The sequence below is a fragment of the Pecten maximus genome, chromosome 7 (assembly GCF_902652985.1).
Source record: "Pecten maximus chromosome 7, xPecMax1.1, whole genome shotgun sequence".
Taxonomy (NCBI): domain Eukaryota; kingdom Metazoa; phylum Mollusca; class Bivalvia; order Pectinida; family Pectinidae; genus Pecten; species Pecten maximus.
The window spans coordinates 38,105,724-38,121,344 of NC_047021.1; the positions used below are offsets into that span (position 1 = coordinate 38,105,724).

The following is a 15,621-nucleotide window of genomic DNA, read 5'->3' on the forward strand; positions in this document are numbered from 1 at the left end:
GACATCTACCCTACCATACAGTGATACGGGGCATAGACATATACCCTACCATACAGTGACACGGGGTATAGACATATCTACCCTACCATACAGTGACACGGGGTATATACATCTACCCTACCTTACAGTGATACGGGGTATAGACATCTTCTCTACCATACAGTGACACGGGGTACACATCTACCCTACCATATATTGACACGGGGTATAGACATCTACCCTACCATACAGTGACACGGGTATAGACATCTAACCTACCATACAGTGACACGGGGTATAGACATCTACCCTACCATACAGGGATACGGGGTATAGACATCTACACTACCATACAGTGACATGGAGTATAAACATCTACACTGCCATACAGTTACATGAGGTATAAACATCTACCCTACCATACAGTGACACGGGGTATAGACATCTACCCTACCATACAGTGATACGACGTATAAACATCTACCCTACCATACAGTGACACGGGGTATCAACATCCACCCTACCATACGGTGATACGGGGGATAAACATCTACCCTACCATACAGTGACACGGGGTATATACATCTACCATACCATACAGTGACTTGAGGTATCAACATCTACCCTACCATACAGTGACACGGGGTATATACATATACCCTACCATACAGTGACACGGGGTATAGACATCTACCCTACCATACAGTGATACGAGGTATAAACATCTACCCTACCATACAGTGATACGGGGTATAAACATCTACTCTACCATACAGTGATACGAGGTATAAACATCTACCCTACCATACAGTGACACGGGGTATAGACATCTACCCTACCATACAGTGGCACGGGGTATAAACATCTACCCTACCTTACTGTGATACGAGGTATAGACATCTACCCTACCATACAGTGACACGGGGTATAGACATCTACCCTACCATACAGGGATACGGGGTATAGACATCTACCCTACCATACAGTGATACGGGGTATAGACATCTACCCTACCATACAGTGACACGGGGTATAGACATCTACCCTACCATACAGTGACACGGGGTATAGACATCTACCCTACCATACAGTGACACGGGGTATAGACATCTTCACCACCATACAGTGATACGGGGTATAAACATCTACCCTACCATACAGTGACACGGGGTATAGACATCTTCACCACCATACAGTGATACGGGGTATAAACATCTACCCTACCATACAGTGACACGGGGTATAGACATCTACCCAACCATACAGTGACACGGGGTATCGACATCTACCCTACCATACAGTGACACGGGGTATAAACATCTACCCTACCATACAGTGACACGGGGTATAAACATCTACCCTACCATACAGTGACACGGGGTATAGACATCTACCCTATCATACAGTGACACGGGGTATAAACATCTACCCTACCATACAGTGACACGGGGTATAGACATCTACCCTACCACACAGTGACACGGGGTATAGACATCTAGCCAACCATACAGTGACACGGGGTATCGACATCTACCCTACCATACAGTGACACGGGGTATCGACATCTACCCTACCACACAGTAATACGGGGTATAAAAATCTACCCTACCATACAGTGACACGAGGTATACACATCTACCACACCATACAGTGACACGGGGTATCGACATCTACCCTACCACACAGTAATACGGGGTGTAATCATCTACCCTACCATACAGTAATACGGGGTATAAACATCTACCCTACCATACAGTGACACGAGGTATACACATCTACCACACCATACAGTGAAATGTTTGGGAGTCACTGATTGGCCAGTATATTATTAAGTTCCAAAATAGATCTGTACCTGTATTCATAGGTAATTTTGATGCAAATTTGGAAAGATTTCTTTTTTTTATAAGTTGAGGTCATGATAATTAACAGGTGATAATTTCCAGATTTCCCACATTTTTATTGCCGAATTCACCTAATTTCATATATATGAGACCCTAAACTTTTGTTATAAATGATAATTTTCCATTTGAATTAAGGAATTTTAGTGATATATTCCAAAACATTAACCATGAAGTCTTTGTAAAAGCAATTGGTAAATTGGTCCCTATATATAAAGTGGCATCGAAAAAAGACACACACCTTTCCAAACTGACCCTGGATTACCTTTAAAAATATCATTTGGCTCATAATTGTACTCATTCCGACAACAATTACTTCATTCTAAAACTATTACCAAAATCCGGACCGGATACTATTCCGGCCTTCCGTAAATTAGAATCGCATTCCTAATATGTGACGAGGCGCGATGACTGGCTCTGACGACAAAGCAAATCTGTGAAGCCTGTGGCTAAATGAGTGTATAATTGTGAGTAATTACCTGTATACATATGTTAACAATACAATGTTGATGAAACTGCATCAGTTTATCATAACAAACTACGAACTGTTAGATAAATATCGAACTCTGTAGAAAACAGTTTGATCTCACAAAGCCAATACAGTGTTAGACATATGTGAAACGAAAGTTGCTACTGAAAAGAATGAAATAACACAATAGATAGTTAAAATACCTTAATGATACAATCGTTTTGTTGGAAGAACAAATATATTTTGGTGTAACCTGGAAGCAGGATGATCTTTAAACGGTTTATACGTGTTTACTTTCGTTTTGTTTATCAGGATATAATTAGAAATTTATATTAAGGCATCGAGGAAATTCCATAGGACTATCTTACACTGTGTTATCTAGTTTGTTGGAGTAAAAGTTGATTACAATAAGTTAAGTTATTGTGACACAGATCTATGTTAGAATAGGGCAATATGTTGGATTTCTGATTATCAAATAATATCTTTAAATACAAAAGTGATAACTATTAGATCTCGGAATAGATTCGTAATTCTGCCTACATGTAATTGTAGTTTGCCTACTTTCGTTTTCGAATTTTTGTGTAGCATTGTCAATTGACGAAAGAGAATTAGATTTTACATTTAAAGACAGAAAGCAGTATAAATACAAGATTGTTTATATAATGTTTGATGTACAAAATCTATTCAGAAGATCCGGGTCTTTAGATTCATCCCATTATTCAACTAAATCCTTATTACAAACAATGAATAATTAAAACTGATTACTGAGAAAAATATTCCGATTGCATATGTTTGACTGAAGTTGAAAAATGGTTATTTCATAAGCACATATAAGTCTGATAAGATATACAAAAATTATGTTATCAAACCTTCAAAGTCAGGTCATGATAATATGAGATAGTAAATATGTGTACTATATATTTATTGACGTTTTCCTTTACACCCAACAATGCGATGTTGTGATTGTTAGGATAATTATACAGGCCAGATACTGGATTAAATATTAATCATCGGTTTGGTTACCAGTCTATGTAGTCCAGTTGTGTCCTGAAGACATGGTGAAACGAAATATGATATGAAACACAAATTACCTTTAGGAAATATTACGTCGGTTGATGTACACATATTTGTACTTTACAATTTCAATTTCTTGAGCTCTGAGTTTTATATAGTATCTTTCAAGATAATTTTCTTTCTTTCTTTATACTTTTTTTTAAGAATCTCCTTTTTCTTCCTTTGTTTTTCTTTCGTTAACAGTTGCATATATTGTTGTTTTCTTGTCCTCGGAACATTTTTACGTTATCGTATAACAGAACAATAACATTAGATATATCTTAACTAACCGGATGCAATTGTAGCGTGGCCAGGATAATGTTTGTGTATGAATAAAAATGTTAGCTTAATAGTGTTTAATTTATGATTGCATGTTTACGTTTACAAATGTACAAACTGACCGTGTGACTGGACGAAGTTTGTGAGAGTATAGTATTCACGGGCGGTAACAACTCTTATTACAAAAATCGCAATATCGATTTTACCTTCTTTGCGGTCGTTTATGAGTGTTATTTGCCGTTTTTGGCATCGTATATTGCTTCGGCTGAACTGTGATATAAACTTTGACACGGATCATTGGTGTTCAGATGTTTCTTTATTGTACTTAGAGACAGATCATTGGTGTTCAGAAGTTTCTTTATTGTACTTAGAGACAGATCATTGGTGTTCAGAAGTTTCTTTATTGTACTTGGAGACAGATCATTGGTGTTCAGAAGTTTCTTTATTGTACTTGGAGACAGATCATTGGTGTTCAGAAGTTTCTTTATTGTACTTAGAGACAGATCATTGGTGTTGAGAAGTTTCTTTATTGTACCTAGGGACAGATCATTGGTGTTCAGAAGTTTCTTTATTGTACTTAGAGACAGATCATTGGTGTTCAGAAGTTTCTTTATTGTACCTAGGGACAGATCATTGGTGTTCAGAAGTTTCTTTATTGTACTTAGAGACAGATCATTGGTGTTCAGAAGTTTCTTTATTGTACTTAGAGACAGATCATTGGTGTTCAGAAGTTTCTTTATTGTACTTAGAGACAGATCATTGGTGTTCAGAAGTTTCTTTATTGTACTTGGAGACAGATCATTGGTGTTCAGAAGTTTCTTTATTGTACTTGGAGACAGATCATTGGTGTTGAGAAGTTTCTTTATTGTACTTAGAGACAGATCATTGGTGTTGAGAAGTTTCTTTATTGTACCTAGGGACAGATCATTGGTGTTCAGAAGTTTCTTTATTGTACTTGGAGACAGATCATTGGTGTTCAGAAGTTTCTTTATTGTACTTAGAGACAGATCATTGGTGTTCAGAAGTTTCTTTATTGTACTCAGAGACAGATCATTGGTGTTCAGAAGTTTCTTTATTGTAGGGACAGAGGGAAAGATTCATTGTAAAAAGGGGCGCAACGTTGACACCAGAAAACCAAGCTACTTCATCGCGTATTCAGTTTATAAACAAATAAATTATGTTATCGATGAGGGAGATTCTTCTGATCACGTGATTTAAGTTGTTAAATGTTTCGACAAAGGTGACTTCCAACAAAAGAGATAATTTATATATATTTAAGTTACCTGTCAATTATTGTTCACAAATGTTAACTGACAGGGATTAATCTAGGTATTTTTCACTACCATTTATGGGATGTTTCCCCACATGTTTTTGTTCCAATTTCCCCTATGACTTTTGTTAGATTCATTGAAATATTGTATTTCCCCTCATTTTATGTCAATAATATCACCAAATCCTCCAGATGTGCTTTCCTAATTAACCATTTGCTGTTTTTACTTGTAAAATGTGTTTTTTTAGGTAATAATCTGAAATTTTACGAATTTTTTATTTCCTCTTTTCAGAACTGATTTTCCTCTTTTGTCCAAAAAGGGCAGTTTCCCCTAAATTCTAGATTAATCCAGGACTGTAACAAAATTATTATCTAATACTAACAGGTTAAAATAAGTACAAAATTTATGATAAAATGAGTGCTAATTTCATCTCCTCTGCAAGATTTTAACCTTGGGCAATTTTTTGTTCCAGGAAATACCGCGTTAAACATGGCGGAGGGCGGAGAAATTAACGAACAGTCGTCGGTAGATGGCGACAGGAGCTGTTCACTTGATTCCCTGGTACTAGAATGTCCTATCTGTCTAGAACAGCTGCGACACCCAAAGTCTCTCCCTTGTCTGCATTCATTTTGTGAGGAATGCCTTGGTAGATACATCGCCAAAGAGTTATCTGGTAAGATGGCTTCGGCGTCTTCCTTTTGCTGTCCTGTATGTCGTAGGGTCACCGAGCCGGTAAACAAGTCAGAAGGCAAGGAAAGTTGGGCCGAGCAGTTTCCTACTAACAATCTGGCAGTCGAAATGATCAAACATTTACAAAATATTGAGAAATCGATAACATGCAAACCCTGTGAAAAGAAAGGAAACGCCAATGTTCCAGCGAAGTTCTGGTGTAAGTTGGCCAACACTTACTTCTGCGCAGCCTGTAAAAATAGCGTACATGATTTGTTTCATGAAGAATGTGAACCCGAGAACGTTACGGAATTGAAAAAATCTGTTATAATCCAACGAGAGATGTCGATCACTGGGTGTGGAAAACACAATGAGAAACTCGAGTATTACTGTGAAGATCATCAACTCCTTGGATGCAGCAAGTGTATCATTGTCGATCACCGGAAGTGTGAAGTAGTGACATCAGCAGATGATTTCCGAGAGAAATTAAGGAACAGCTCGGAGTTCGGTAATCTTCTGGAGGAGCTTCTGAAATTCAAAGACTCCATGGAGACATTTATTAAAGATGTCGATGAACAGCTTCTTTCTATTACACAATATCATGATAGTGGACTTAAAAGTTTAAGTGACCTACGCAAAAAGGTCAACGAGCGATTGGATACGTTACAGGAAGAACTAACAGTCAAACTGATAACATACTTCAAGGAAGAGAAGGAAAACTTGGATATATCGAGAAAGAAATGTGAACGGCTGATGTTTGCTATGCAGAATACGCTCACGTCATCAAAAGCTGTTGACCTGATGGATGATACCGTGGGGACGATTTGTCTATTCCAGAGAGGACAGGCGGAGGTCGAGTCATGTAAGGTACTGATACAGGAGTTTCGGAAGTCGTCCAGATCTACCAGTCTGTTACACGAGTATGACCCCGACATACTGGCCGTGGACACCAAGACAAGCCTTAGCATGGGAAAGATAGTCGTTCACCAACAAGAAAGGAAACTACCATCTACTGCGTGTGGTACCCCATTGTCTGAACGCCAGCTGAAGAGGACAGGAAAGTTCAATATTAAATTACCTTCTGATAAGAATGATTGTTCCTTATTAAGCATTGTTTTCATGTCCGGTGGGCGTATTGTAGTAGGAGACAACGGAAATAGAAAGATGAAATTATTTACAGAAACCGGTGATTTTAGGTGTGATATGAAACTGAAAGGAGAAACTCGTGACCTCTGTCAAATTGATGACAACTCTGTTGCAGTAATACTGAAAACCGTTAAAACTATATTAGTGGTCAATGTCGCGGATTCAACCTTGACCGTAAAGACAAATATTAAAATTCCAAACCTGGATGAAGATGAATTGTGCTATGGTATTACATACAACAATAAAAACAATTCCTTCGTTGTCGGTACGAAAAAGTCACTTATCAGTGTGCCGAGATTCGGTGGAGAACCGACAAAACTTCACACAATTGAATCAAAATGTTTTCATATCGCCAGTGATAAACAGAATGGACACGTCTTCGCTAGCATTGATGTGTTTACACCAGGCAAAGTGGCCGTGATCCGGCTGTGTGACGGGACTCCTACAGACACGCTGAAGGTCGGGATCTTGAAAGATCCGGCAGGGATAGACGTCGATAGGGAAGGTAACGTGTATGTTTGTGATTGGGCATCAGGGAACATCATACAGATGTCCGGGGAAGGAACTAACGTCAGGGAATTACTGACGTCATCAGATCAAATCGTTCGACCAAGGGCGATTTCCATATGGGATGATACAATTGTAATCACAAGTGGATCATCTTCCCAAAGAAACGTCATACATGTTTTCCAGCTTATTGAACAGGACCGAAACATATAGTTTCTGTTTCATCAATACATTTCAAAAATGTATTCCAAAACTTGCGGAAGTTCTTAAATTACAATATAAACAGAATTTAACGATATATTTTAACCAAGGTTTTCCTTTATTGCTTTCCAGAGGGAAACTTGAAATAAGAAGTTTCTTCAATTTTAGGAACGTTGATGATACCTGGGCAACATGTATAGACGGTTGTAATTTAGGACCAAAACATTATGAAAGAAATATGCAATGGTTATTGCAATTGGGTATTATTCGAAAACTCGTGTTAAGTTCTTGTATCACCTTTGGTTTGTATCCACTGTTTATTATTTTGTCTATCAATGTATAGCCCTGGGCTATTGGGCAAACGGAAATGAAATCATATCGAAGATGAACAAAAAATATCGAACAACCTAAATTAAGAATTTAGCAGAGAGTTGACCGATATTTTAACCTTTTGAATTATCAGTCTTACATTTTTATTTTGATTGCCTTTTTGATGATTGATTTAAAGACTAAACATGTTTGCTATTATTGTGTAGATCAGTATAGCTATAGCCTATAGTTATGGTATGATAAATCGATCAATGGAGATTGTAGGTAGATGAATACGTATTTATAAAGACAATGGGAGGTGATACAGGCCCTTAAACAGTTGTAACATTCTAATTATTCAAGGTTATGTGCAGATAAAATATCAACACAACAAACATCAAGCCAGAATGGATGCTGAATGTCCTAGCTTTATACATGTAGCTTAAAAAATCCTGGATCGAATCCCGTTAGTTGACTTACGCACGTTTCTTAATTTAATCATCCACGAATAAATATCTTTTGTAGATACATATTCGTCATAGGAAAACGGGACGCAACTCAATGTTTGTAAAGACTATTCTACAATGGAGAGGAGATACAGTTGGGAGCGCTACCAGGACACTGTTCAAAGTCAAAGTAGAACATAAATTTTACAAGTGCAACGGCACTTGTGGAGTTATCAAAATAGCATTTTGAAAATTCAGTTTTCATGATATCGAATTCTACTTACGAGAAAACGAAGTGTATTTTAGGACACATCTGAAAATGCCCCTTTAGTGCGTTTCTCCGTTCAAAACTGCTACAGTTCTCTGTCACTTTTTTGTATGAAATTGTTATGTAAGTGAATCCTGAGACGTTGCTTTGATATGTTTGATAGCCTCCATTCTGACATTGACCCGCTTCACCGGAAGACAGTTTTCTCAGGTCCGGGACTACATACCTATATAATGATGGACTATATTAGCAATAGTATGCCAATATATTTAGACTTGATATGTGTCTAAAAGCCAAATAAAGCTGTGAGTGCTTTGTATGACCTGAACATAGGTTAACGGCGAACCTTAGTGTGGGCATTGCATGTTTAACTTAACTGTCTATCTGTAACGTGTTTTATCTTTCCTTTGTGTTGAAAAGTATGGGCCTAGTATGGGCTAAAAAGGGCAGCCCATTAATGATTGAGGCTGTCCAGAGCACAAGGTTTTAATTTGCTAGTGTTTGCTACAAAGTTACCGTCATATTTCGAAAAACTTATTTTTTTGGCATTGTTAACATTGTTCATAGAAATAGCTGGCCAAAATTTTCCCCAAATTAATCATTTTAAAATTCTAACATTGCTTTGTTTAGAAGAGGAGGGGAAATGTCAATTTTGAAACACTAAAAAATTACCTTCGTGATTTATAGGACAATTTAATTCCTTGATATTGTAAACACATCCACCTTTCAACAGAATGTCATCGTGTTCCAAAAAAGCCTTATCATATGTTCATATATAGAGGATATCTAACAGTATCTTCAGTAATACCAAATATATTTCACGAGTGGGGCTAATATTTTGATATTTTGCATAGCACTGTTTATTACATTTTTATAGCAAAATATACCGGGACAGCTTTATTGTTCTCCCATTGACGTTTATAAGCAGTGCTTTTTGAATGGTCAAATCATAAAAAGTGATATTTCTCACTAGTGAAAAATATCCCTTTTATAGAATAAATAATGTTGGATATTTCACTGGTAAAATTGTAATAAAAATATAATGTAATTGTACGTTCAATAACGCATGGGCATGTACAGATATCAATAACTAGGCATATTTGTGATGTTTTAATCATGCACTGAATTTGAATTAATTGTTTATTAACTGCCAAAATGAAAGTTAATTTCATAATGCGCTGGGATCGATGGGTGGAGCACTTGTTACCCCATCGGGGCCCGCTGGGAACGGGTATTGCTCCCGTTGAACTCGTGTGCTACCCCGTTGATGTAAACGTCATCAGCTGGGTAAAGGGATTATGTGGGGAGTAGGGAAGGCAGTTGCCATAGGATCTTCATCGGGCAAGGTTGCTTTTACGCTGCTATCATCTACTATACCTATAGATTGCTCCAAAACTATTATAGCTGTCATTATGCCGATAAGTTAAAGGGAAGCAACTCGTAGGTTAGGATGGAAATGGACAGGTTTTTGTTTTAAAAATGTCGTTGGCTACTTTATTGTAAATTCATATTGTCATTCAATATATTCAAGAAAGCATTTGGTGCGAGTCTGTATGTTTGTTAAATTGTTAATTTGTCATTGTTACTATGTGTACTTATTGTGTTTTCTAAATAAACGGTAACCGTGAATGTATGCGAAAACTTAATTTCTGCTTCTTAGTTCTTTAGTCACTACATGTAAGATCTAGTTAGTCAGTAGTTAGCTACTATGTATGGTTTCGAAATACCATATAATTTCCTGAGGGCTTGTTACAAGCGATGATAGTCATTTAAGATAGTTGTGCTCTACATGGTAAGGGTTGAGTCGGGGGCGAAGATCGTTCTGATATAACATCTTAAATGAGTTTCCATTTTATGATACTATACAACAGTATGTATTTGTAACAAGACCTTTTCAGTTCTTGGCTATTAAAAATGACAACTTTTGAGACGAGTTTCAAAGAATCAGAAATGAAATGAGAGCACATTTAAGTTATTTCATCATCACATAACTCAGAAAAACGTACACTTGATAGGTTTAAAGTCAGAACGTCGAGAACATGTAAAGGACAAAATCAAAAATCGATAAATGACGCCCTTTTGCATGTTACGTCAGAGAAACAACAATACATTTTGAACATGAATATATATTTGCAATGAGAAGTATAAGAAGAATCAGACCATATGTTCCGGTAGAGGAAGCGTCTTCTGCTTCATCGTCGACACACGTCATACAAATATAGGTCACGGCAACACCCGCAATACAAATATAGGTCAAATCGAGGACACCCGCCATACAAATCTAGGTCAAATCGACGGCACCCGCCATACAAATCTAGGTCACGACGACACCCGCCATACAAATTGTCAAAGTCAGGTTAAGTAACTTCATGAATTAAAACCATGAGTATCAGGATATATATTTCGAGGGATGAAGGTTAATTAAGTTCACTGGAAATTTAAATAGTCGACATCAACATTCGGAAATATTCTATTTTCTTATGAGATATGAAGTCGGACGTGCTCGATGCTTGCTGATATTTCTAGTTGTTCCCCTCTCATTCCTCGTTTCATAACCGCACATCTTTTTTTTTTTTTTTTTTTTTTTTTTTTCGAAAGTGAAGGCTCCTGCTCGTGACGAATTTCCCTGACTGAAAGTGGCGTGAATCACTGTCTGTTACGTCACGTACGTCAAATTATTGAATTAGTGTATTAAACATTGTTTTTATGTGTTTCCATTGTAACTGAATATTAATTATAAATTTTGATATAAATATCATTTAGTTTCATGTTGGTATGAAAGAAAACCCAAATTACAAACTTCTAATAAGTGCGCGTAGGTGTTCGTGATAAGTTTGAAAATCCAGTTTTCTTTCATACCAGCAAGCAACTAGAAATATTTCTATCAATGCCTACATGACAAGGAAGTAAGCAATTGAAATTGACAAAGTGGGTGAGTTGGAGAATCCCCATCAAATAAATCTGTTAATCCTGAATAATGAATATTTAAAAAAAAAAAAAAAAAAAGCATTGCATGAACACTAGTGCAACTATTCAAAAGAATCTAACGGTTGCATACAACTGTACGGCAATTCCTTTGGAATAAACATAACAAAAGCTAAGCTTTTCATTTATAGCAGATCAAATATATTTTACAGAAATTGTTCACATATTGTCGTTCAGGAATGTATTTTAAACATTAAAATATTCCTATCTCGTAAATCAACTGAATGATAGGAGTTTTTAAACTTTGAATGATACCACATCACGTTTCCTCTGAGCAGTGTAGTGCCGATCCATTCATATAATCAATATCAGTTAATTTAGTATCTCAATTGTTAAGATATAATGATGTGTCCTAGACCCTTCGTGTCTTTACCTCCCGCTGATAATCCTCAACTTTTATCCTTGGTACATGTACTTCCTGATTATATACAGTGACACCGGGTAAATTTCCACTCTCCAACAGAGTGATATTGGTAATATACATCCAACCTCTTATACGGTGACACCGGACATATACACTGTATCCACCCTTCCATACAGTGACACTGGGTAGATATCCACCCTCCCATACAGTGACACCTGGTAGATTTCCACCCTCCCATACATTGACACCGGGTAGATATCCACCCTCCCATAAAGTCACACTGGGTAAATATCCACCCTCCCACAAAGTCACACTGGGTAGATATCCACCCTCCAATATAGTGACACTGGGTATATATCCAACCTCCTACAAAGTGACAAAGGGTAGATATCCACCCTCCTATACAGTGACACTTGGTAAATATCCACCCTCCTATACAGTGACAAAGGGTAAATATCCACCCTCCTATAAAGTAACAAAGGGTAGATATCCACCCTCCCATACAGTGACAAAGGGTAGATATCCACCCTCCCATACAGTGACAAAGGGTAGATATCCACCCTCCCATACAGTGATACCGGGTATATAACCACCATCTCATACAATGACACCGGGTAGATATATACGCTCTCATACAGTGACATCGTCAACCGATACCAATTTTCATACAATCACACCAGGTACAAACAAACACACTCCTATAAAGTCACACCTTGAACAAACATCCGTCCTCCCATACAGTGACACCTTGTACACACACACACCCACCCATACAGTGAAACGTTGTACACACCCACCCACCCATACAGTGACACTTTGTACAAACACCCTCCCATACAGTGACACCTTGTACAGACAAACACCCTCCCATACAGTGACACCTTGTACAAACACACACCCTCCCATATAGTGACACCTTGTACAGACAAACACCCTCCCATATAGTGACACCTTGTACAAACACACACCCTCCCATACAGTGACACCTTGTACAAACACACACCCTCCCATACAGTGACACCTTGTACAAACACACACCCTCCGATACAGTGACACCTTGTACAGACAAACACCCTCCCATATAGTGACACCTTGTACAAACACAAACTCCCATACAGTGACACCTTGTACAGACAAACACCCTCCCATACAGTGACACCTTGTACAAACACACACCCTCCCATACAGTGACACCTTGTACAGACAAACACCCTCCCATATAGTGACACCTTGTACAAACACACACCCTCCCATACAGTGACACCTTGTACAAACAAACACCCTCCCATACAGTGACACCTTGTACAAACACACACCCTCCCATACAGTGACACCTTGTACAGACAAACACCCTCCCATATAGTGACACCTTGTACAAACACACACCCTCCCATACAGTGACACCTTGTACAGACAATCACCCTCCCATACAGTGACACCTTGTACAAACACACACCCTCCCATATAGTGACACCTTGTACTGACAAACACCCTCCCATACAGTGATACCTTGTACAAACACACCCTCCCATACAGTGACACCTTGTACAGACAAACACCCTCCCATACAGTGACACCTTGTATAAACACCCACCCATACATTGATACCTTGTTCAAATGCCCTCACATACATTGACACATTGTACAAACAAACACCCTCCCATACAGTGACACCTTGTACACAGAGACACACCCACCCACCAGTACAGTGAAACCCTGTACACACCCACCCACACATACAGTGACGCTTTGTACAAACACCCTCCCATACAGTGACACCTTGTACAGACAAACACCCTCCCATATAGTGACACCTTGTACAAACACACCCTCCCATACAGTGACACCTTGTACAGACACACACCCTCCCATACAGTGACACCTTGTAGAGACAAACACACACCCATACAGTGACACCTTGTACAAACACACATCCTCCCATACAGTGACACCTTGTACAGACAAACACCCTCCCATACAGTGACACCTTGTACAAACACACACCCTCCCATACAGTGACACCTTGTACAGACAAACATCCTCCCATACAGTGACACATTGTACAAACACACATCCTCCCATACAGTGACACCTTGTAAAGACAAACACCCTCCCATACAGTGACACCTTGTACAGACAAACACCCTCCCATACAGTGACACCTTGTACAAACAAACACCCATACAGTGACGCTTTGTACAAACACCCACCCATACAGTGCTACCCTGTTCAAATGCCCTCACATACAGTGACACATTGTACAAACACACACCCTCCCATAGCGTGACACCTTGTACAGACAAACACCCTTCTCATACAGTGACACCTTGTACAAACACACACTCTCCCATACAGTGACACCTTGTAAGGACAAACACCATCCCATACAGTGACACCTTGTACAAACACACACCCTCCCATACAGTGACACCTTGTACAAACACACACCCTCCCATACAGTGACACTAGGTTGATATATTCTAGACAATGATCTGTTTTCACTTAATGCACATTATCGCCCATTGAACGCATATGTCATGTGTTTTAAACTGCAAGTCACTGTCGATATCCTCAAAATAAACCGGTTGAGGGCTCTCCTAATAGACAATCTGAAAATGCTTGCCTCTGCGCCATCCTGGTCCTCTTATGTAGTTATGTCAAATTGTATTTCGTAGATGTAGTTTTTTTAATGTGAATTTCACGTTTGTTAAAAGACCTTAAAGATAAAAATAACAGTTTAAAAGCTAAATTACATACGTAAACAATGAAGTTGCAAATCAATAAATAACCGAGGACATTTACTAACTCAAAAGCCGATCACGTTTGGAAGAAAAATGGATATTTCAGGAAAACCGGCCATTGAACTAATTAAAACAAGTTTGTATGTAATACTATTTTTCGTTATTTACGACTTTGAATTATGCGAAAAATATACTTTTAACACCTTTATTAGATACATCAAAGGTTTTTTTATCAGAAGCCACGCTCGTACAAAGTGATACTTTGTTTTGGATCGTTTGACATATCTTCTGACATTAACGTGCGATAGAATTCATAAACAATTGGATCACATTCTACCACGCAAGCATATCATTTCTTGCTCCATACAGCCGTGGCAGACAAAACATTGCGAAAGGTTTTCAAGAAGGATAAATGAGCCTGTCTGTTGTATTATTGAGACGTGAATCTAAATTAACCGACCAAAAATTCCAGAAGGTGGTCGAATTTGGTTACTGTTCCTATACAGATGTTCCAACTGATTTTTCTCATTCTGAAAAGAACAAAATAATAGCCGTCAAAAATATTGATTTAGTGTCCAACAAACCAACATTAGCTTAGATATATATGATATAAAGACGGTGATAATGCTACATAATCTTGGTAGAGACCTACGTCATTCACTAACCTGGTGTATATAGCTTTTAACCTCATTTACCACTACTTGAATACCCTTTCACAAGACTTTTGAAGCCACTTTATAACTCTTTTTACCAATTATCAACAATATGTGTGAATCAGCTTCAAGCTCTTTTGAAAAATCATCGTATACAAGAACTTGATTAATAAATCCAAGTAAAGGGTAGTACATGGTAAGTTTTCCATGTCAGTTCAATGGCTTTTTTCCAGGAACTAGTTTTGGTGGTTGACAACACCACAGTTTATGCCTAAATGGCTAAGAAACCGAAGTATACACTGGTTTCAAAAGCATAGAATGTACCTAAACCCGAAATAGTCTCAGCTCATACGATCTCTTTACGGTTACAATGCCTGATTTAT

At 38.1% G+C, this 15,621-nt stretch overlaps 1 protein-coding gene across 1 annotated transcript; it reads left to right on the plus strand.

The window, feature by feature from the left end:
- Positions 1–2,271: 2,271 nt before the first annotated feature.
- LOC117330776 (tripartite motif-containing protein 2-like) lies at positions 2,272–10,141 on the plus strand. Its single transcript, XM_033889257.1, has 2 exons — positions 2,272–2,344; positions 5,422–10,141. Exon 2 carries the CDS (start codon positions 5,439–5,441, stop codon positions 7,482–7,484), a length of 2,046 nt encoding a protein of 681 aa, XP_033745148.1. The 5' UTR covers positions 2,272–2,344; positions 5,422–5,438; the 3' UTR covers positions 7,485–10,141.
- The last annotated feature ends 5,480 nt before the right edge of the window (positions 10,142–15,621 follow it).

What these genes read in the sequence shown, in the direction of transcription:
- LOC117330776 (XM_033889257.1), top strand. Translation starts at nt 5,439, where the DNA reads ATGGCGGAGGGCGGAGAAATTAACGAACAGTCGTCGGTAGATGGCGAC.